Source organism: Lingula anatina, chromosome 2 (genome assembly GCF_051362555.1).
Source record: "Lingula anatina isolate TDL-2025a chromosome 2, LinAna3.0, whole genome shotgun sequence".
NCBI lineage: Eukaryota > Metazoa > Brachiopoda > Lingulata > Lingulida > Lingulidae > Lingula > Lingula anatina.
The window spans coordinates 17037708-17062315 of record NC_141768.1 but is presented as its reverse complement, the minus strand read 5'-3'; the positions used below and the strand labels follow the sequence as shown (position 1 = coordinate 17062315).

Below are 24608 nucleotides of genomic sequence, written 5' to 3'. Positions count from 1 at the left end.
TGTAGTAAATGTAAGATCTTGCTGTGTTGACTTCAAGAACGTTTCCCCATCTGCCTATATATTTCAATCGAACTTGAAAATAAATTGCTTATTCTTCCCAAACTTTTTATTGCTAGCAAACGCGATATATGGTCTATATGAAGGTGTTTACGACGTATTTTACCCACTGTCGATATTTGGTTTCATCCAGAATAGACCTTTTTTTTACCCCCCCCCCCCCCCCCCGCCCCAGTTACGGGCGTGATGAATCAGTCAGCGAGGGCAAGTCTGCTTAATAGCAAAATTTGTATGTCTATAAGCACTATTATTGTCATCGGGGACAAAGGAAAAGACAGGTACGTCATGCTTCCAGATTAGATCTTCAATTAATTGTTTCTTCCTCATTGACGAGAGCTATTGAAAGGACAACAATTGACAAAGGGCCGAGGCATGCAGCATCTATTTCACTGGCTTGAAAATTTACCGAGTCTTGTCGACGATGTGGTCGAACAATCGGAACAAGAAAAAAATTCTGTCCCATAATTTTGACGTATGGATTAATCGTTTGAGTCCAGAAAAATTAATTTTATAAAATAATTTTTGTGGTCGGATTGACTGGGCCCGTCGAAATGCTTGGCACATTACCGTATGCGCCGTGTCGAAAGTACATCATTGGCTGTCACTCAAGAATATGACGACTGCAACTCTTCTAGTAGGACACGAGCCGGATGTGGGTTGGACAGGATCTACCAAAGTATTGGCAGCGGAATGGGTGTTGAGTGAGCATTCCGTACTTCTTTCAAGGATCGTCTGTTTTGTGTAACACGCTGAAAGATTTAAACAATTTTAACAATTTCAACTGGCCCCCCTTTCACAAAAAAAAAAAAAATCGTCAAGTTCCCTGACTAAGAGCTTGGTTACCATCGAAATTAAGTCCCCACGTCACTAAGACCCCATTTCCATAGCTTTTAGATCTATCTATCCCTGTGGGGAGTCTCACTAGATTACTGTCAGCTTAGCCGGCTTAAGCGTCTGTCCCGCCTACTGAAAGCTGTAAGGGGGTAATCAACTATGGTGCGCGCTCGGCTGACTGCAATTTAGCGTGAACCCCCAGTGAGTTAGGTCGATCTAAATTTTAATCTCTGGATCGATCTAAATCTCTGGGAATACACCTTAAGTCCTGTTTCACAAAGAATCTTTTTCTTGGCTGTTAGTCGACGAAGCTTAGCCACCTCGGTGTCTTAAGTCGGCAAGCTCAACTAAAACTCGATAAATGAGAGCATTATTAGCACATTTTCGAAAGTACATACCTTCTTCAATATGTTGCGTTATAAAATCTTGGAATGTTACTGAAATTTATTGATTTTTTAAATAAAAAAAATAAATGTAACATCAACTAGTCGATTGCGGGTTTGTTTACACTTTTGACCGCTAGACGTCCGATGGCAGCGTTCCAGGATAAGCTAATGTTTTGCCGTTACCTGCCTTTTAATATATATTTTGTATGTTTTATCAAATTTATCAATAAAGTTAAAAAAACAATAGTTATAGTTGATAAAACCTCGTTCACGGCCGAAAGAGGCAGTGAAAGGTCATGTCTTGCGAGACTTTAGAGACTTTTACACCTTTTTTATTTCTTGGAGAATTTCTCGTGCGCGTCGACTACCGTAAGCAAACCAAGCTAGGACTTGAGAGTGTTTGTGAAACACTCCCAGACCCCATTCCTACAAATTTTAGATCGATCTATCCTTGTGGGGAGTCTCACTATATTACTGTCAGCTTAGCCGGCTTAAGCGTCTGTCCCGCCTACTAAAAGCTGTAAGGGAGTAATTTAACTGTCGTGCGCATTGGCTGACTGCAATTTAGCTTCAACTCCTGGGAGTTAGGTCGATCCGGATGGATCGATCTAAATCTCTGGAAATGCACTCCTAGTCGACTGCTGCGTTGTCGACCTAACAAGGTCACTCAGCTCGTGCTAGTCAATAAGGCCTACGGATTAAAGATTCTTTTTGAAATGGGGGCCTGAGCTTTCTGCATTCGGCGTTCGATTCAGTCATTGATTGAAGTATGTCTTACAGGTTCTCATTTCTTTCAGTCAGAAGAAGCTTGTCATTTGCAGAGAGGATTAAATTTTTTAAGCCCCCTAGCCAAAAAAAAAATGTTTTAAACGCCTTGTAGGGACGTTTTGTATCCTGAGTCAGCTAGGGTCTGGATTTTCTCTCCCTTGTCATTTCACCACTTGTCTCTGTTTGGAGGAGCTCCCTCTGCATGCGCAATTTGGCTTGAAAAAATTGGCTTTGTTCTGGAAGCAGTCAGGCGTGGCAAGACAAACTTTTAAACTTATTTTATGAGTTGAATTAATTCTTTGATGCTATCGTCGCAGTCATTAAAACAGTCTGCATTTTTACACTTAAGGTGACCAAGATGAACTTTGGCCTCGTTATATAGGCATTTTTTAAAAATATGCCATTTACTTTCTGTATTGTTGTCAGGTTGTTCTTTGCAGTTGGAAAGAGTTGGCATAGTTTGTGAATACTGATTCAGTGGCTACCTTTTTGATGGAAGGAATTGAAGACATTTGGTTTCTGAGTAGAGAGCTTTATTCGGCATCTAATCATACGATCGGGTGAGTAGCAGTTTGCTGCTGTCATAACTCGGTGTGGCAAACATCCTTTATTGCTTTTTGGCTAACCAAGATATAGTCCAATAGGTGCCAGCGCCCAGACCTAGGGTGTTTTCAAGAGTAGAAGTGTTCGTCAAAGAAAGTAGGCCTATTTGTGCTGCTCAGGTTAAATTCTTTAAAAAGTTATAGGAGCATTTCCCCATTAGAACCGAGGTTGCCGCGGCCATGTTGTGGGCTGCCAGCTAGGTTAACATAGTAAACCTTTTTACCTCGCATTTTCTTGATGTTCCCTAGGATTGAGGACCATGCATTTCCTATTGGCTTACCAACTCACCTCTTTGATAGGGAAAAAAGTTCCAGTCTAAGTGTTCAAACCATGGCTTAATGGCAAGGGTCATGACGTTAACGGAAGCAAAACTAATCACTTTAGGACGTTCGGGTTTATAACACTCCCAATATTTTACACTCGCAAAAATGGAGCAGCATGTTTGTTTATTTCTAAACGTATTTTCCGGTCAGACTAAATATGGACTAAAAAGATGAACAAAATCGTTACCTAAGCAGGTTTAAACTGAGGGTAAATCTATTCGATACAGTCACAGGCTTCCCGACCTATAGTATTCATACCGCTCACAGAGTGTAAAGATGCTATCTCGGTGAATGACAAATCACCTGGTTTTGTCAAGGGATATAAAATACATGTTTTAATTCAGTCATCCTTAAAACGGATTTTGAAAAATGTTAAGAAGCTTTCGTGCGTTTACTTCGGCAACATATACGTGCATGAATGCTGCGTATTTTAAAAGATCAATTCTTGACGCAGTAAAAACTTGCTATGCAGCCCTCCTATTAGCCAAGCAAAAGCAAGTAAAGCTAGTGAAAAAAAACACAATCATCAAGACCTCTATTTATTTTACTTGTGACGCAGCCAAGGCCCTAGATATATGTATTCTCTAACTTTTTAAAATCGAGTCCATTTCTTCTGGTTCTGAATCATAACTGATTGTTTATTCAAATTACTTTGGGTGCATTTAGAATTGTTTAAGATACACAGCTGAGGTAAGTATTATATTCTAAATATTCATAAGCTTTAACAGAGTTTTTGCTTTTCTGTATAAATGATGAAAATAACAGAATAAAATAAACCACACTCTGACTTATTGCCTTAGAAGGAGCTAACAACACCTACTTCACAATATTGTTTCAATTTAGAAACAATGAATAACATTTCGAACCAAACAGGAACGAAGACATAAGCATCAAAAGTTTACATCAATATTCAAACTTATCGTTCGGTCTCAACAGTGCTTTACTTTTATATGGATTAAGAGGGCAAGTTTATGCAGTCATATAGTCAAACAAAGCAAAATTCTTATCGCGTGATTCTTCCTGCTTCAAGTACACGTAGCACACTTTCACTTCATACTCTTGTGGAAGGGGCATCTGGTGGCTCCCTCATCTGTCCCTGTGTTCAGTTTCAGTAAAGTGGCCAGAATGGGGTTAGGATCGTAGTAGACTTTCAGCTCTTCAACCTGCAGGTTTTCATTCACAGTAGCGATGGCGCAGCCTTTCATTTCAACCCTCTCGCCAGAGGGCGACACCCCCTTGAAAGGTCCGGTCCATCTGGCCCAGTGCCGCCAAGTAAACGTTACCACAGGCGGACCTGAAACGGCAATATTTTTCTATAACAAACTTTGTAAGCTCTGTCTTTCACGCAAAAAAAATTCTTTTAGAGTTAAATAACGTATTTTGGTCGTGTGACATTCCGAATAACAAAGCGTTAGAAGAGCTAGTTGCTCAACTTGGTAACTCCCAGTCCCTTTTTCTTTAAAAAAAACTTTTGTACATTTTGATTGCCTTTTACCAAGATAGTCAGTGAATTTTGCACAATCTAAGATTATAATAAACTTGCAAAATTGATAAAAAGCTCCGTTTACCGTTAGTTTGAATATTTCTATAAGTAACTGATCTAGTGCACATGTCCGTTTCGATTTTTATCTAGCTATTTTCCTAATATGTGCAAAACGCTGATAAGTAAAAATAAAAAATAAAGGCTCGCCTATTGTTAATCCATGGAACACATGATTCTATTATATCTATTTACCTAAAATAGTCGACCTTTTTCAAATGTTGTATGATGTATCGTGGACACAGAAGGAATATTTGGGAATAAAAAAAGAATTTTTTATTCCTGCGTCTGGCAAAAATGCTGACGTGCGTGTATGTGCGAACATTTGCCTATAAATATCCGTACAAATTGTTATCAAAACTACAAATGCCACTTTCTAAATCTCTGTTCAACGTATAATTTCTTGTCAGCAAAATCTTAATCCTAAAACTTGATACTAAGTCTCCAAAAAGCAACTTATACAAACTGTTCAACAGCATCATCAAAAATTTAGTTCCCGTTCCAACTTTATAACAAGATCATTTAAAAGAAGAGGTGAAGTAGTTGCACAACACGAAGAAATTTTTGTAAATTGTGATTACTATCTACAAAATTATTAGTGCACATTCCATAATCTGTGTTTATGATAAACATACAGATATGGCGAGAAGTTGTATTTTACCGTTATTTTGAATATTTCTACTGTATAAGCAACTGAACTAATGCATCTGTCTGTTCTGATTTTTATTTAGTCAGTCTTTGTGCAAATGATTCTAAAGAAAATTGTCTGTTAATTATTCTGTTGTTTAAAAATAAAAATAACGAAAATTTTACGTTTACCTTATGTCATATCATGTAAGGCATTATTGATTGTACTATTATGACCATTGTTCTTTGCACTGTCCTAACTTTTCAACCTTCAGTCACAGTTAGATCCACTTTAATTTGCATTTTAGTAATGCATTCGGTTGGTAATATACTGCATGTATATTGTATTGTACAAAGCCATAATAATAATAATAATAATGTATGTACAAGCAGAAGAAAAACTTTATACAGAATTAGATGTTAACTGTCTTAAGCTATCATGTGAGGCTTGGGTATTTTCAAGGGTAAAAGAAATTTCACATTTGAAATTACAGTATAAGATAGGGATAAAAAAGGACTGCTGGTAGGTGGAAAGACAGCAGTGAGAATAGAAATGTTTCTTAAGGATGTAGATAACAGGGGTAGCTATCTTCTAAACCGGCCAAGATATACCAACATGTTACATATCAATAGAAAGCTTATTTCAACAGCTCTTCATTTCATATCCTTATTTTATTATGCAATCGTTACGTAATGAGATATAATGCTTAATAGGTGTGCTCAACATGATCTTTACACCTTAAAAACTAGAAGTCCACTACAAATGGACATGTGTAGACAGCTTGACTGGTGAGCCCTCATAGGGATCAACAAGAATGCGCCTCAAATTAGCGATATGTGTTAAATTAGCAGAGATATCAAAATAAACTTGGTTTCCAGTTCAACGAGACCCCCTAGCCTAACTAAAGCATGCCTAAGTTGAAAACGGAGCTGATGTTATGAAATCCCAGACACATACTTTCAGACAAACCTTAGATCTAATGAATGAATACCAGCTTTCATCTGTTGAGAGTTCTAATTAATTTTGACACTGGTCTAAATCGTTCTCTTGAAGCCATAAACTGAAGCGGAGAAATCAGCCTTTTAGTGCTCCCCGGAGATTCCAACGTTATATAATCAGTGAGCTGCATTGGCAAGCTGAGAAATTTAGTTATTTATACTGGTTCAGCCCTCTACTCACTGCCTATGTAACTGTCACTATGTCTTTCATCCATTTTCAACATTATTATTGAACATTTTCATCCGGAGGCCCCCTCCATGCATTGACAGCAGCCACCATGTTAGTCGTGACGTCAGCCTTCTTCACCACGTGACACCTAGGGGGAGTGCCTTTGCCCATATACGTCTCATCTATATGTCTGCTTTTTAAAGCTTTAATAGATCGTCAGAATTAAGTTCACTGATAAATTCAAAATGAAAAGTATTGTTTGGCAAATGAAAGCGCGACGTTACTCACAGAATGTGAAAGGCTTAGCAGCAATCTAGTACGGGAAATGTACAGCTGCACAGTGGAGCTGCCAATCAAACACATATATGGACAAGTGTGACCTACTTTAAAACTCAGACACGCTACCACAGGGGTAAATCAGCAATTAGGCTAAAATTACGGGTTTATTTGTAAACTTCCATTATTTTAAGATAGGCTGATATGTAGTTGATATTTCATCTATCTAATACTGACAAATTCAGAAAAACACCCAAATTTTGACAATTTACTGTTAATTACTACCTTAAGTCTAAGATTCTTGATGTTTATCTGTACTTGATCAACGAAATGATTATTTACTTTCTAAGCTACAATTGCATCAAAAGAGGGGGCCACAGAGAGAGTAAGGGGTGTTTAGTTGAAGAACTCCTCACCTGCACACACAAACGTTGATATATATAGCATAGTGGTATAGCGCGAACAACTTCCTCTGAACTTAAAAAGCTGATTCTGCATTCTGTACTGGTACTTGGAACGACAAACAGTGGCTGATTCTTGTGTGACCTATTTCACTGTTTACCTTGTTTCGTTGTCTCATTTGTTGAGTTCACTTACTTGTTTCGATGTCTGACTTGTTTTGTTGTCTGACTTGTTTCGCCGTCTATCTTCACGCCGGCGCACTGGCATTTTACATAAATTGTTAAACATTGCTAATTTCTCAACGCTGTTTCTAAATCTTAAAAAGCTGATTCTGCATTCCATACCAATATTTAGAAATACAAACAATTACTGACTTGTTTCGTTTTCTGACCTGTTTGTGTTGTCTAGGCCAATTAATTGCGTGCGTTGGCATCCTTGGGGGATTTGAGGAGAAAAAAGTGTGTATTTTTGTCGATTCAGGACCCTAAGGGCCTCCAATGTGCCAAATTATACTATGATAATAATGTTAAATAAGCTGGTTCTGCATTCCACACTGGTATTTGAAAAGTCAAATAATGACTGTTTCGTTGTTAGACTTGTTTCGCTGTCAGATTTGTTTGGCTGTCTGACTTGTTTTGGTTGTCCCACTTCATTGTTCATTGTTATTTTACACAGTTGTGCTTGAACATTTCTACAAACCCACCGTTGTTCCTTATACTTTAAAAGCTGTTTCTGCATTCTATACGGGTTTCATGAAAGACAAACTATGAATGACTCGAGCGTTGTCTGACCTGTTTCGCAGAATGACTTTTTTCCGCTGTCTCACTTCACGCGGTTGCACTGTTATTTTACATAGCATGATCATTGCTATTTGTTGGAATACATATTTGATCTAGTCTGACAGTGCTATGTAGGCATGCGTTGGCATTTTTTATGATTCAGGGTACCCAATTTGCCAAAATGATAATATGGTGATAATAATGATAAATAAATCAATAATCAAGGGAACACATAAGCACCGACATGCAGAAGTGTATAAAACAAAACTGTCTACGTGTACCAACTACCATTTGTCCATACAACAGTAAATGAATGCAGACCTAGGGCATACAATCTTCCCACCCCATCCCTGGATCTGGTACCGGCAACACACAAAACAATGTCCTACCTGAGATAACCTCTAGCACCTCCCAGGCAAAACCACCAGGAAAGGCTTCTTTATATTGCCCATGAAGGATCTCCTGCTTTTCATCTGTTGTCTTGTACAGCGGTGCATCGGCCAAAAGCACGTTGTAGCTACCGACGTCTGCAAGCTCGTCTGCGCTGAAGTATTTCCCACCATTTATCTGCATTTTAAAAACGTCGTATGCGACACTTTTCCATTCCTGTTGAAAGTAAACCGGGTGTGATAATTAAATCAGAATAAATGCTACCTTGACACACAGCTTAAAATATATAAATACATGTAAATATTAAATCATCAAATTTTAGTGCAACATGAATCAATACCAAGCCTATACCAATATTTCCATCTTTATATTCATTAACAATATTCTACGCCTTTAGTTCTTCATATTTTTGTTTTATGATCCGACATAAAATCAAAACTTTAATTGAAACAATAGAACCAAACTGGACTAATAATGGCCACTGCTTTGTCCATTCATCTTTGATTTTGTTTGTTTTGCTTTTTAACTCATGATGTAAACATTCAGGATACTGACTGTAACATTCAGGGCTCTCACTGTAACGAACGACGTCACGGGAGACAAAAATGTTCCCATAAGAAAAAAACTCAAATGTCTGTCTGACCATGTCAATGTCAATATATAAGTTTACTTAGAGCTGTTCAGCAAGTATAGGATTATTACATAGCCTGTCATATTTCATTCTTACTTTGGGATTCTTCTTATTTGTTAACTCCATCTCGAAGGTCTTCATTAAATTCTCAATTTTCTTCTCCACAGAGTTGGGTTTGTGGGTCTTTGATCTTTCCTTTAGGTAAAGCTTATTGACAACTTCATAATTAGGTTTGTTGCATCTCCACTTAATAAGGTCGTCGTCCATGTGAGACCTCCGAAAAGATGTTCGAGTTAAAACATTAATGGTTAAAGTAATTTAATTCAATTACTTAACTTACTAAAAAAAGTGGACCGAGTAAAAAGATTAAAGAATAAGACCCTGGATATTAATGGCTTTAATAAAATCTTATTGCCATTTGTTCCTTTTTACTGTCATAATTAAAATTTAATACGTGTGCAATAAGACAATTAATGGTCAGTATTTAATCACTTTGTAAAGTTATTATTTCATACCAAATAACTATACACATTCTAATCTCATCTACAACGAGTCAGCAAACAACATTATATTTTTGTTTGAGATTTGGCCAATAAAGTCCGCTTTAAAGAAACAAACCCAATAATGAAGGACCTTTGGATGTGATGAAATATCAGCAGTTTGCACAGAACTGTAACTATCGTACTGCAACCTGCAATAGCACCTCTCCTGATCGCTCTGTCCGAACATCTCGTTGACCGTCCGTTTTTAAATAAAAATCATAATTGTATGCCGATGACTCAGACGATGAGCAAATTTTAATGAAAGTGCTTTCAAATTTTATCATAATAAAATGAAGCCAAAATGTTTACCTACCGGGCGGGAGCGTCTTCAAAGCTGAGATTCATTTCTATACGTGCTTGTGGCGGCGTTCTTTGCTTAGGGGATGTGTGCCTATACGTCTTCCTCTTCGTGTTAAAAATCAATTTGATATCACGTGACGCTGTGTGCGTCATGCCACGGGTACATGATTGGCTGTCACTCAAGAGTATGACGACTGCGACTCTCCTCTTGCAGGACACGAGCCGAATGTGGTTAGGACAGGATCTACCACAGTATTGGTAGCACTATGGGTGTTGAGTGGCACGGCCATTGTTGGGAGGTAGACCGGTGTGCTTGACGGTTACTGTGTTCAGTTGTTTCTCACTCCAAACGTTGTTCAGTAGCCCTGACAGCCCTATTAATTCGACATTTCCAGATAAAACGATCATGCCTTCTTCCTTTAAAAAAAGACAAAAATGTTGTAAGTTAACACAGTCTTAAAGCCGCAGTCGTAGCTCTCTCCAAACGTTGTTCTGTAGTCCTGCGAGGCCCTAGCAATACGATATTGCCAGATAAAACGATCATGCCTTCTTCCACCCAGAAATTAAAAAGAGAAAATTGTAAGTTAGTCTAGTCATACCACCGCAGCGTTGGCTCTTCCAACATTTCTTTTTCCTTGTTGTAGTTTGCCATAAAAGATGTATTCAAAGAGTCTGGAATCATCCATACGAATCTGGTGGCCATTCCAGTGGAGTTGCCGTGATAGACCTTGCGTTTTCTTCGAAGGCGGATGCTTAGTCGTTTTCACACTGTGTCACGACTGTTGTTAACGTAGATGGTGCTTCCACGATATGTCAAGCGTTTACTACCTCGAGTGGTTGACCATTTAGGGTTTTATTGGGCTTTGGATACCCCGATGATTACCACAATCCTGCTTATTTCCTCTTTTGCAAATAGGGATGCCACAAGCGTCTTTAAATCTTGCAGGGCTTGCCTTACTACTAGATGGCTTGGGACAAACTGTATAGTTGACTCAAGATATTGTTCCTGTCTTTCTGAAAAAATTTGGCGGCAATACCATCAGACCCATTACATGGGTTTGTTTCATCTTAGGCTTATTACCCCATGTCGAACTTCTTTTAAAGATCGCCTAAGTTTTGTACATTCCATTGCTCCGGGACTTTTCCCACACTCAAAACAGAACACCCTGTACAGAACAAAATCCAGTTGGCGTCAATTCATCCATGAGTTTCCAGAACCTTCCACAAGGTCTCACGGTTGACAGTTGAATAACTATAATAGAGCTTCATGCTTTACTTCACCATTTTCTGAAGGAATACCATCGAGTCCAGGCGCTTTACCACTTGTTAAGCATTTGAGAGCATTCTGCAGTTCCTCCATGCAGAATTCTCCACACACCTCATTCAATTTTGGTTTTTTCTTCAGCTGCTGTCATGCATCTGCCTGTGCAGATCCCACTTGGTTAAATAAGTTACTGAAGTGCTCCTTCCATCTAGTCTTGATATCTTCAAGGTCCATGAGTAGCCTCCCATCCACCGACTTCACTGGGGTGACAACAACGTGCACATGGTCGTCGATATTCAACGGCTAGTTCAAGCAGTAGGCAATGCAACGGATGTCAGCAAATCCTAAGGTGGTCTCAAAGTCTACATGACGGCCTGTCTGCGAAAAGTCTGTAGCTCAATTCAGTCAGTCATCTTCGGTAATGAACAGCCTGATGATGATGATGATGATGATGAAGTTGTGTAGAGTAACATGCTGAGGCAAGGGCTGAGATGTCTACATTAGACGTTTGATTAAGTAATTGATTGAAGTATATCTTCCAGGATCTCATTTCTTTCGGTTAGAAGACTCTTGACATTAGCAGAGAGGATTGAATTTGTTTAAGCCCCCCTCCCCAAGTCTCAATTACGGTTTTTAAATCCTTGAAAGAGCGTTTTTGTCTCCTGGGTCATCGATGGTCCAGATTTTCTCAGCCATAGCATTCCACCACTTGTCTTATATTTGGCGAAGCTCCCTAGACGCTAGGGAGCCTTGGGTTAAACAAAACTTGGCTTTGTTATGAAAGCAGTCAGGTGCTGCGAGACATGTTTTTAAAACTGATTTTTTTTTAGTTGAATTAACTCGGTGATGCTATTATAGGATTGAGGGCCATGCATTTTTATTGGTTGGCCAACTCACCTCTTTGACAGCGAAAAAAGTTCCAGTCTAGGTGTTCAAACCATGGCATAATGGCAAGGGATACATGCATGGCGTTAACGGACATTTGAGTTCATAACACTTCCAATATTTTACTCGCAAAAGTGAAACAGCATGTCTATTTCTAAACGTATTTTCCTGTCAGACCATATGGAATAAAAGAGTAGAACAAATTTTTTATCTAAGCCGGTTTTAAACTGAGGGTAAATCTATTCGATATATAGCCACAGGCTTCCCAGCTTATTGTATTCTATGCTATCTCGGTGAATGACAAATTACCTGCTTTTGTCAAGGGATATAAAAGATGTTTTATTTTAGTTTTTGAAAAATGTTAGGAAGCTTTTGTTCGTTCACTTCGACAATCCGTGAAAGGCCTGCATGTATGTGCATGAATGCTGCGTATCTTAAAAGATCAATTCTTGACGCAGTAAAAACTTGCTATGAAGCTCTCCTATTAGCCAAGCAAAAGCAAAGAAAGCAAGAGGAAAAAACACAATCATCAAGACATCTACTTTATATAACTATATTACTTGTGGCGCAGCCTAGGTCCTAGATATATGTATTCTCTAACATTTTTAAAATCGAGACCATTTCTTCTGGGTCTAAATCATAACTGATTGTTTATTCAAATTACTTTGGGTGCATTGTTTAAGATACTCAGCTGAGGTTATTATTATATTCTGAATATTCATAAGCTTTAACAGAGTTTTTGCTTTTCTGTATAAATGATAAAAATAACCGAATAACTAAACTACACTCTGACTTATTGCCTAAGAAGGAGCTAACAACACCAATTATCATAATATTGTTTCAATTTAGAAACAATGAATAACATTTCGAACCAAACAAGAACGAAGACTTAAGCATCAAACGTTTACATCAATACCCAAACTCATCGTTTGGTCTAATCTGTATTATATGGATTAGGAGAGGAAGTCTATGCAGTCATATAGTTAAACAAAGCAAAATTCTTATCGCGTGATTCTTCTTACTTCAAGTACACGTAGCACACTTTCACTTCATGCTCTTGTGGAACGGGCATCCGGTGGCTCCCTCATCTGTCCCTGTGTTCAGTTTCAGTAAGGTGGCCAGAATGGGGTTAGGATCGTAGTAAAGTTTTAGCTCTTCAACCTGGAGGTTTTCATTCACAGTAGTGATGGCACAGCCTATCAGTTCAATCCTCTCGCCAGAGGGCGACACCCCCTTGTAAGGTCCGGTCCATTTGGCCCAGTGCCGCCAAGTAAACGTTACCACAGGCGGACCTGAAACAATCTTATTCTGTAACAAACTTTGCATGCTGTGTTTTTCACTCAAAGAAAGAATCTTAATTGGAGTTGAATAACGTCTTTTGATCGTGACTTTTCGAATTTATAACAAACCCATTCATTAGAAGAGCTAGGTGAAGTAGTTGCTCAACTTGGTAACTCCCAGTCCTTTTTTCTTTAAATACTTCTTTAAATTCTGATTACCCTTTACCAAGATTGTCGGTGCATGTTGCATAATCTAAGATTATGATATACATGACAAGAAGCTCCAATTTATCGTTAGTTGGAATATCTTTAAAAGTAATTGATCCAGTACACATGTCCATTTCGATTTTTTCTTGCTATTCTACTTGTTTGTGCAAATTTCTAAATATTTTTCTGTCGTTTATAAGTAAAAATAAAAAAGGCTCGCCTAATGTTATACCATGGAACACATGTATCTATAATATCTTTCATTGTTCTTTGCCCTATTCTATCTTGCCCACCTTAAGTTATACTGTAGAAAGATCTACTTTAATTTCCATATTGGTTATCTGCCAATTATATTACATTATAATGTACATGAGTATAATAATTTTTGCACCAGTCCTGTTGTCTATTTCTAGACTTGATCAGCAAACCGATCGGTTATCTACCTTTACAGCTTATTTGAATTAAAAAGAGATTGGTTCAGAGGGTGCAGGGGATTTTGATTCAAAACCCTTACCTGACACGCACATACTGTAAGGTACTGTGTTACTCCATTAAATCATCTATTTTCCATTCGTGGTCCAAAAAAAATTTATCAGAAATGTCAAACTATCATGGAGTCACAATACACCGTAAAAACAGTGTTTCGCTCCTAATCAAATTTATAAGTGATGTTCTAAATTATTTGTCTCATTTTTTTAAAGGATTTAGCTGATAAACACGTTTAGCTTCTAGAATATGTTACACACGTTAAACCTGAATATGTTTGGCAATATATGAACCAGGCCAATACATAGCATTAATACAATATTATAAATAAAAAAGGGAGAGTTTACATCTTTTATACCGCACTTCCGTGCGTCGCAGCGCAGTTTACAGACGGCTGGTTATTTTTTGACCCTGATACTGTATATCTGACGCACTGAAAGTTAGCAAACGAAAATATCTTTCTCTGCCAGACCAAGAACTTTATCCCTGCTTCAATGGTAATCATTATAAGCTCTAGCACATTTTTACAAAAGTTTGTGACCTAACAAATAAGCGTAATGAAATATGTAAAAAATTTAGTATATATATACTAAAATATAAATTATAATATACAGGCAGTGAAACATGTGATGACACAGATGAAAGCTGAGTTACATGACTTTGCAATTAATATTGATACCTGAATTATTGCACACTTCTGTCATTTAGAAGGTAATTATATTATTTTTGTTTTTTTGTTGTTGTTGTTGTTGTTTTTGCCAGCTCGCTCCATGTAATATTGTATCATTGTGGCATACTGTGTTATTTTGTTGTGCCTTGAAAGACTTGAAAGACAGATGGAGTCAAACGATACAGGTAGATGCTGACGATCAAATCTTCAAAAATGAATGGCTTCTCGAGTTTATCTTATCTTTTTTAAAAATTGCAAAAAGTGAGGCCTCTTTTAGGTTGTTGTTCTAATTCCTGAAGGTTGGACCCCACCCTTTCCAAAATCCTACATCCGCCCATGAATATAATGCTTTCTACTTACCTTTTTTATCATTAAGGTCTAAAGTAAAAACATAGTTGGATACATTAATAAGGAATCAGAATAAAATGCACTTTTATACCATGGTAGACTGAAAACATGGCCTAGGCCTTTAGGCTTGTTGGGAGGTTTATTACAGGATTTTGGCAAAATTCACTTAGTACTTATAAGACATATTTCAAATAGTGCAAGGAAGTCCACTAAGTATCCGAGCAGGCTGCTCCACGCGTGTAGCAGCTCCACGCGTTTAGCAGTTAAACACATTTAGCAGCTCCACGCGCTTAGCAGGGGGGAAGTGCTTAGCCAATGTGTTTAGCTTTGCAATAAACTTAGTACATAATCATAAACCGGTGAAGCAGCTAAACACATAGCTAAACGTGTAACGATGCTAAACATGTGTAGCTTTTTCTTCTGTGAGACTCCTGAAAAGCCATGCATGTTTAGCTTTTACACACATTTTAAACGCGTTCAGGTGCTAAACGTGTGTTTTATGTGTTTAAAAGTTAAACACTGTTTTACAGTGTATAAATTTTCAGTCAGCAACAAAAAGTCCTGGGTTCTTTTGCACCACGTACTTGGGTAAGATGAAACTTTCTGACAATTTTTTTAGGAAACATACGTTACACAGTATTAGCCATGACGCAAAGCCCCTTGAGTTACAGTTTATATATTGATAAAAACACCCTTAGGTCATGTATAATATACCATATCTGAATCACTACAAAATATATCGGAACGCAATATAAAAATCGAAATTAAATCACCCGTAATATACGTTACCATCTAGGGCTCCTTACACAATGTAAAGGCATGGTAAAAATTAGAAAATTAAATTAAGATTGAGACAGTCTTGGATTTACACTACATACACTATATTATAATGATAGCTTTACTGATTAAACCAAGTGAATCATAGTGTCAAGGCAGAGGACCATTTCTAAACCTCCATAATGAATGTTGTTTGATTCGATGCAAACTACCTACAATAACTTGCTAATGGATCCTGACAATACGTATTTTTCAAATTGTATTATACATAGTGGTACAATGCGTGCCCCTTTCAAAGCTACAAAAGCTTTTGTTGCATTCATCCTGTTATTTGGAAAGGCAAACAATGACTGACTAGTTTGTTGTCTGATCTGTTTCGCCGACTGAATTTTTTGCACCCCACGCAGGTGCATTGTTATTACGCACATAGTTTGCTTGCGCAATGCTATCAACTCAATGTTGTTGTCATACATATTTTTGTAGTCTGCGTATGCAATGGCAGGCTTGTGTTACGCATCCGCGAAGGAGAAAATTTCCTGACGATTTAGGATCAAAAGACCGCCTAATATGCAAAAAAATGTTAATAATAATAATAATAATAATAATAATAATGAATATTTAAAGGAAGGAAAGATGGACTCATCTTTGCAACTCCACCAATGAAATTGGTGCTGAATTGTTTGTAAATAAAAACTTATGCTCAATCATTACATCATAATACATTATTTAGTCTTATTGAATATTTGATATTTATTTTTTATCCCAAAGGCCAATGACATTTATTTATTGCTACATTGTTAAAAAAGGACAATTCATTAGTTGGGTTATATATATTAAAAAAAAGGCGGTCTGGTTTAGCTATATCTTGAACAACCATTATTCTACAGACTGTGGAGTATTTCAGTTTCAATGGTATGCATAGGTAAAAATGCATTCTTTTTTCAAAAACACAATTCTTATATAAGATTTATGAATGGAGAAGTGTGGTTTGTCGCTACCAATTATCTGACTACCATGTCTGTAGTATTGCTGCATTGCGTACTATGCATTGATTTAATTGGGTAGTGCTCTTTGTACCAGGCCAAAGCTTGGCTTTGGCAAAGAATGGTTCTGTCGAAAAAGTATCCATATGTCGGCAACTACTGTATAAAAAAATTTGAAATTTTGCATGTAAACGGTCAGTTTTGTTGTGCGTAAAATGAACTAAGCAGTGTTTTACAAAAAAAGTTAGTCTGTGCAAGAAAGGTGCAAAATAAAAACCCAGAAATTGCCACACAGATTATTGTGTCACACGGAACGGTCCGCACAGTTTTATAGTTATGCCCAGACCGATGTACCTACACAGAGGCCACGCCCAATGCATCGAAATCTAACCACCAGGATACAAGACTCACTGTCATCCAGGATTGCTGCTGCAACTAAACGAAGACCACCCATTCCGTTTAGAATGAGGGGCAAATTGCCACCAAAACGCGTTTTCAAGCCCCCCCCCCCCCCTTGTGAACACCAGACTGGTTTTAGCAGGTAAGAATACCAGACGACCTCTAAGGAAGCCAATGTTAACGGCAAAACATTGCCGTCTGTTTCTCTAAAGAATTGGGGACCATGACCATTTCTGGGTAGAACACTGAAACCGTGTGGCATTCTTTATTGCGGTCAGATTTCGCCTGTATCGTTCAACTAGTCAAAATAGAATTTACAAACATCCTTTAGAGGCCCCTGGATCTGCCACTGCCAAATGCCGAACAATGCCCTACCTGAGATGACCTCCAGCACCTCCCAGGCAAAACCACCGGGAAAAGCGCCTCGAAAATCATTATGAGAGGACTCAAACGTTTCTTCTGATGCCTTGTACAGGGGTGCATCGGCCAAAAGCGCGTTGTAGCTACCGATGTCTGCAAGCTCGTCTGCGCTGAAGTATTTCCCACCATTTATCTGCATTTTAAAAACGTCGTATGCGACACTTTTCCATTCCTGCGGAAAACAAAGAGGATGTGACAATTTAAATCGGACATGACGCTACATTTAAACACAGATTAGATGAAACAGATGCGTGTATTAAATCAACACAGTTATTTGGAAGATGGACACATACCGGTAGAGCCAATAACAGATGATTCCTTATTTACATTAAGTAATAACATGCAACGCCTTAATTCCTTCAATTTTTTGCTCTGACAACTTCAAAAACGCAGCTGTTACGACATCAACTCAAATAAGCAAATTTACAATAATATTTAAAACTTTTAACTGTGACAGATAACATGACAATGTTTATCCTTATTATCCATGCAGATAAGGAAAAAGACTATAAAGTACTCAATTCCCTTAAGGGTACTAACAGGGTTTATTATCATCAAAATGCATATCCTGATTAAAAACAAAATTCCCTCGAGAGTATAAGATTTTGGCGTTTATATTTCCCGTTGCTAAGCACAACAAATACCGCCAATTGCCTAGTTGCTACGGTGGTGTCACATGATACACAGACACCTGAACGATACAGTCACAACAAAAGAGGTCTGTTTATATAAGACTGACGGAGTGTAAGCAGTAAAAGCAATAGAGTAAATATAACAGCTGTCATTTTCTTTTTTTTTCCAATTGTTTGTGATATCTGTGCCATTTCCACATCATGCATATCGTTTGTAGTGCTTTTTGTTTTGTAAAGGAATGGATTTTCACAATCAGATACATGAGATTGACACTTAGGGTAATGACGCATACATCACACGAGACTAGAAAAGTGCGAGAATATGCGAGAAATGAGACAACTTTTAAGTTATAAGGATGAAAGGGTTAATGCGCTTTGAATTTCGTCTGTGCAGGTAGAATTAAAATGAAACGCAAAACATGATGAACAGACACTGCTGTAGACAATGCTGGTACTACGGTGTAGGATAAGAGAGAAACATACCGAAAAATATCCGTGACTGATCTCTTAAAGCTTTCATTCGTTGCCGCATCACACTTGCAAAATCCTTCAAGGAAAGTGCATTGCCAGCTGGCTAAGCAGGTTTTCTTTCCCAGATATGAAACGGGCCCACTTTAACGTGTTGTCTGTTTTAAAAACTACGAACCGACCGTATATCCCTACCACCACACCGACTTTCAGCTGATGTAGGTCATAAAGCGCTTTCTGAAAACAGCCCCCCCCCCCACACACACACACACACGCACACACAGACACAGACTAACAACTTCCCATCTATGCCGTAATAATGCCGTATTTTATACGAAAGATTTTAATTAAGACATGAGCCGAGCACCCTCTCCACACACTGATATTCGTCTACCTTCAGACCCGTAGCCAGGGGGTGCGGGGGTTTAGGGGCTCGAACGTAACACCCCTTATGCCGAGAAAAGGTAGGTGAAATTGATCTAGGTACACGATGCTTAAGGTTCTTTTTTACAGAAAAAAAAGATTCCCTTTAAAATTGTTGTCTGAACTGTCTGCCTACATATGTTAATTGATAATAAGGGTATGTGTACATGTATAATAAGTATTGCACATGTAAGTGCCTTTTTTGGTTATATAGGATGTAATATTTCATTTCTTACTTGGGGATTCTTTTTATGCGATACCTCCATTTCAAATGTCTTCACCAAATTCTCTACTGTCTTCTCCAGGGAGTCGGGCTTGTGGGTTTTTGATCGCTCCCTCTGATAAAGTTCATTGATGACGTGATAATCAGGTTTACCATCCCTCCATTCAATATGGGCGTCGTCCATGTGAGACCTGAGAGAAGACGCTGACTATACACTTGCATACGAAACTAACAGGGAAATTATTCTTGGTTAGATTTGAATGTGTTGGCTAGGGCCATTTCAATCACTGTTAATCATAAAGATGCGTTTGCTGACTACAGCAAAAACTTTAGAGATAATAAGACGCGCTTATAAGCTACTGTATACTTGAGATCGGAATGTTATATATTTGGTCAGCATTTGATCGGTATCAGGACAATCCCCCCCAGACACCCCCCCCCCCCCAGGATAATCCCTACCGGACGATTCCCCCCTGAAGAATATATATTTATGTACAAATATAAAGGAAAGAGTATAAAGTTCTAATCTTTTCATCCATTTTATATTATTTCTTAGTGTGATGATTAGTCCGGTGGCTTAAGGAAAAAATCGTGACACGGCGGATAAAAGCACTAAATTTTGCATGTGGGTACCTTTTGGCATTCTAAATCAAATTAGAGCCGTAGCCCACGGAAAAAATTTACCATTTGGCCAAAAAATCCAAAATGGCCGCCAATTTATTGAATTCTTTAGAAATATGTACATACCTATGTTGATTTTTATCAAATAAATTATTTTCTCAGAGTTTTCCACACCCTTATTACCCATTTTATTCATATATGTCAGATAGCAAACAAGTCCCCTTGAACTTTTTGAAAAAATCCAAGATGGCTGTCATTTGCCATATAACAGCCATATGAATACTAGTGCACAACTATTACCAGCTAGAACGATAGGTTGTCCACTATCAAATTAAGTCTGTTTCTCAGATCTTTGTTACCCACATAATATTTTTGTGGTGAGTAACTACGAAGTGTTCTTGGGCATTTTGGAAAATCCAAGATGGCTGCCATGTGCCACAGGAATTCTAGTATATGGGGGATTCAACTAATGGCAACTGGAAAGATTCGTTTTTCACTATCAAATTAAGCTGGTTTCTGAGTGTTTTCCACATCCTTTCTACCCACACAATATGTATGTGGTGCGTAACTAACAGTATTCTTGAGCATTTTGAGAAAATCCAAGATGGCCGTCATATGTAATAGGAATACTTCTAGTATTACAAAGGGTTGGAACTAATGCCAGCTAATTCACTATCAAATTCAGTTTATTTTTTTAGTATTTTACACATTATTATTACACTGTGATACATATCTAGCAGGTAATAAATGTGCATATTTGATCATTTTGAGAAAACCCAAGATGGCCGTCACTGGCCATAGGAATACTACTGGAATAACAACTGCACATCCATGGCTTTTCATCTACTACCAGGGTGAATTTGTGTTTGCTTATCAAGTTTTGCCCATCCTTATTAGTCCTATGATATATATCTGGTGGGTAAATAGTGTGCATCTTTGGATATTCTGAGAAAAAGATACCTACAATTTAACATAGGAATACTAATGGGTGGGTTTCAATTGCTGCTAGAGAGGCATATGGTTCATTATACAATTACATCTCCATGGGTTTGTTTTAAAAATAATTTATGTTTTTCATTCCATTTATTATTACCCCTATGATGTATACCTGGTCTGTAGCATGTGTGTATCTTTGGTTATTCTGAAAAAATTCAAGATGTCTGCCTTTTGTCATTAGAATATTCGAACACATAATCAAATTATGCTAGAGATACAATGAGTGCGATTTAAATGTAGTTAACTTTGGGTCGTTTTTAAATGTTTTTCATATCCTATTTATCCTTATGAAAGACTCTGTGTGTTTTGAAAGTGTATGTATCCTTGAGTATTATTCGGAGAAAACCCAAGATAGCTGCCAGTTGTCATAGGAATATATCATTCAAATGCACATAGGTGTCAATTAATAGAACAGTTCAGACATTGATTCCAACATGAAATAAAGCCTTTGATGTTTAAACATGTTGACATCCTTATTAACCTTACTCTTTATAAATCTGGTGTGTAGCAAGTGTGCATCTTGCGTATTTGAGAAAATTCAAGATTGCTGCAATTCACAATAGGAATAGTACAGTCAACTACTGCCAGAGAGACATTGGGTTCAATATAAAATGAATTTTGTTTCTCGGTATTTCACACATTCTTTTTGGACTTTTAGATATCTATCTGGTGGGTAACAAGTGTATACCCTTAAGTATTTTGAAAAAACATCATGATTACCCTCATTTGCCGTAGAAGTGCCTATAAAATCTAATGCACCAGTTTTCCTATGGGGAAAAGAAGGCTATCTTGGATTTGGGGGTGTCTCGATAGTCCGAAGGTTCATTGGTACGAAAAGTGGTAACGTTTTCATCGCTTTTTTAATCAAGGGTTCATTGGTCTGAAGGTTCTATAGTGAACATTCGGACCAATGGACCGTCGGACTATTGAACCTTCGGACTATCGCTACGGCCCCCTTGGATTTCCCCAAAATGATAAAATATGGACATTAATTACATAACAGATATGTATCATGGGATAACAATACTAAAAAAAAAAACAGAAAAACAACTGAATTCAGCTTCATTTTATTTGTAAGCCTATCTCTCGCAGGTACTGTATTAACTGAACCCCACCTTCTATGACTAACGGCAGCCATTTTGTTTTGTTTTGTTTTCAAAAAGGATATACATAACATTCTCATCACATATGTATTATGTGAATTAAAAAGACGTGGAAAATACTCAGAAACAAACCTAATTTATCAATTAATATTATATTTCCATGGCAGAAGAACCCTACGTGAATACTAGTATTCCTTTGATATGGGGGTCATCTTGGATTTTTCTCGAATTGCCTGTGAATAAAGGTTAGCTACTCATATTATTTGTGTAATAAGAAACAAAATTAATTAGATAGTGGGCAATGCATCTTCCTAGTTGGCATTAGTTAGTTGAAAACCCTTGTACATGTTCTAGTATTCCTATGCCACACGGCGGCCATCTTGGATTTTTCAATAAGTCCAAGGACACTAGTTTGTTATCTGACACATATGCATAATATGGGTAATAAGGATGTGAAAAACATTGAGAAAATACTTAATTTGGTAAAAATCAACATAGATATGTATGTATTTCTACAAAATTTCAAAAATTGGCGGCCATTTTGGATTTTTTGGCCAAACGGTAATTTTTTTCCGTGGGCTACGGCTCTAATTTGATTTAGTATGTCAAAAGGTACCCACATGCAAAATTTGGTGCTTTTATCCGCTGTGTCACGATTTGGCCATTTTTTTGCCCTAAGCAACCGGACTAGATGCACCTCGAGGAAAGATAATGTTAATTTCATTAAACCAATGACTTATTTTCATGGAGTACAAGTACAGAAAATTTAATTAAAATTTGATCAAAGTATATCTCCAGGTAAAGGTGGGATAAACATATCATCTCACTGATTCAATTAACCCTTTGATGAATACTCTGTTACTTCTAATTGCTTCATTACTCCCCACCCCCCTTGATTAAGTTAGCCTTGATTCAATGTGCTATTTAGGGAGAGGTGGAGTAAACATATTCTCCCGCTTATCTAGTATCCCTTTGATTATCTGTCACTTGTAATTGCTTGACTACTATACCCACCTACCTACTACCCACCACACTGACAATATTCAAAGAATTTGTTATAAAGTAATTTGTTTAATGAATTAATGCATTATCACACTAAAAATATTAATAAATTGAATGAAACGTTTTGAACTTAACACTTATTTACTTCATATTTATATATAAATATATATTTCTTGGGGGGTCGTCCGGGGGGGATTGTCCTGGGGGAATTGTCCGGGGGGTTATCCTAGAATCCACTTAATGCATATAGACTTGATTTCAATTTGAATTCCGACGTGTTGCAATACCATGAGTTTGCACGGAGCTGTTACTATTATATTGCATTCAGAAATACAGATATAATCTCTCCTGATCGCTATATATGGCCAAACATTTCATTGACCCTTTCAGCTTTTTAATCAAAATTCCCATGGCAGGCATTTGTTCTAATTGACATGGCTCGTGTTTTCTACGAGCTAAGATATTAAGACTTATCGAAAAAAGGGGACTTTTAGAAGGTGCTTTCCATACTTATTCAAATAAAATCTTACCGCACGGGAACGTCCTCAAAGCTGGGATTCATTTCTGCGTACGTGTGTCGTCGTTCCTTGCTTCCCGGCTGTGTGCCTATTCGAGATTACCTAGGTTACTATCACGTGACGCTGTATATTGTATGTCACAAGGACAAACTGCAGTAAATGGCAAAATTCGTCAAAGATACGGAGACCGGTGCTAGTTGGACCCCGGGGTAAGTTGGACCCCCATCAATTTATGACAAAGTAACTATGGGGTAAAAGAATTGATCACATCATTTATAAAGTGACCGTATCCAGTAGTGCTAAGAAAGCGTCGGCAGTGAGTCCAAATGAAATAATTTAGCATATTAACTTTATTAAAGAGACTTGATGGGGGGAGGGGGCAACTTACCCCGGGGTCCAACCAGCCCCGGTCTCCCCTATATATATATATGAGACAAAAAATAAGTTGCTCGCATAAGATTACATTTCGGGCAGTGTTTTGGGCCTATTTATTTTACGAGGTATTGTTCGTCATACGCTGGTGCTCAAAATGGTTGGTACACCTTTGGATATTTGTGAAATTCGCTTACTTGATAACTTCATGGGGTTTTATAACTTTTCAAACACAATTAGCTACATGACAGAAGATGTAACAAAAATGTTTGAAATATGCTTATTTTTAAGAGGGCTTTGTCCATGTTGCCTAAAATTGACATTTTGATTCACAAATTTTTCATTGAAGAGGGCACGTAATTCCGTATTTCGTTGCGATGTATGATTGTATCATACTGTAACATTTTCAGCTGAATTCCACTACACCCTTGTATTAAATGGCCCTGAGCACAATTCGTCTACATTTTTTTTCATTTTTTTATTTATTTTTTTTTTTTTATGGACTGCGCCATGATCAGAGCGTTGTGTCAATGGGTGCTTTTTGTAATCGTACGTGTGGTGTGGCATTGAAATGTTACATGTATAATAAGAAATATTCTCGAGCAAATTATGCCCTATATTTAGTCGTTTAGAAAAGGTATGCCTTGGTGATATGAACAAAACTGCTAAAAGGATTAATATTATTAGGACTTTTTAAAAATGCAACTTTATTTCTGCTGAATTCTACGACACCATTCGCCAAGACAGGATGTTTTGTTAAATAATGATGTTGCCGTGTCGACCAGGGCATTTTTGTTCAGGTACCAAACCACAAATGCCCATAAATGCATTTTTTCAAAACCTGCTCTCATTGTACTGTACATGTGTCTTTGTTATTACACACCAAACCATCCAGGCATGTAAAG

General features: G+C 37.5%; 2 protein-coding genes across 2 annotated transcripts; both read right to left on the bottom strand.

The window, feature by feature from the left end:
- Nucleotides 1–2699: 2699 nt before the first annotated feature.
- LOC106158904 (uncharacterized) lies at nt 2700–10389 on the bottom strand. The gene is made up of 4 exons (XM_013535030.3): nt 9640–10389; nt 8881–9058; nt 8153–8369; nt 2700–4265 (listed from the first exon to the last, which is right to left on the bottom strand). Exons 1-4 carry the CDS (start codon nt 9777–9779, stop codon nt 4018–4020), a joined length of 783 nt encoding a protein of 260 aa, XP_013390484.2. The 5' UTR covers nt 9780–10389; the 3' UTR covers nt 2700–4017.
- A 1758-nt stretch (nt 10390–12147) lies between these two features.
- On the bottom strand, nt 12148–23534 carry LOC106165659 (uncharacterized). The gene is made up of 4 exons (XM_087006456.1): nt 23344–23534; nt 19105–19282; nt 17301–17517; nt 12148–13067 (listed from the first exon to the last, which is right to left on the bottom strand). The coding sequence occupies exons 1-4, from the start codon at nt 23373–23375 to the stop codon at nt 12820–12822; spliced, it is 675 nt and encodes a 224-aa protein (XP_086862582.1). The 5' UTR covers nt 23376–23534; the 3' UTR covers nt 12148–12819.
- Between the last annotated feature and the right edge of the window lie 1074 nt (nt 23535–24608).

Excerpts from the sequence above, each read along its gene's own strand:
- LOC106158904 (XM_013535030.3), bottom strand. The coding sequence starts at position 9,779 with ATGACGCACACAGCGTCACGTGATATCAAATTGATTTTTAACACGAAG. Across the intron at positions 9,059-9,639 it reads TTTGAAGACGCTCCCGCCCG|GTCTCACATGGACGACGACC; the intron begins GTAGGTAAACAT and ends ATCTTTTCGGAG. Across the intron at positions 4,266-8,152 it reads GGTGCTAGAGGTTATCTCAG|GTCCGCCTGTGGTAACGTTT; the intron begins GTAGGACATTGT and ends TTGCCGTTTCAG.
- LOC106165659 (XM_087006456.1), bottom strand. The coding sequence starts at position 23,375 with ATGAATCCCAGCTTTGAGGACGTTCCCGTGCG. Across the intron at positions 17,518-19,104 it reads CGCATAAAAAGAATCCCCAA|GAATGGAAAAGTGTCGCATA; the intron begins GTAAGAAATGAA and ends TGTTTTCCGCAG. Across the intron at positions 13,068-17,300 it reads GGTGCTGGAGGTCATCTCAG|GTCCGCCTGTGGTAACGTTT; the intron begins GTAGGGCATTGT and ends AGATTGTTTCAG.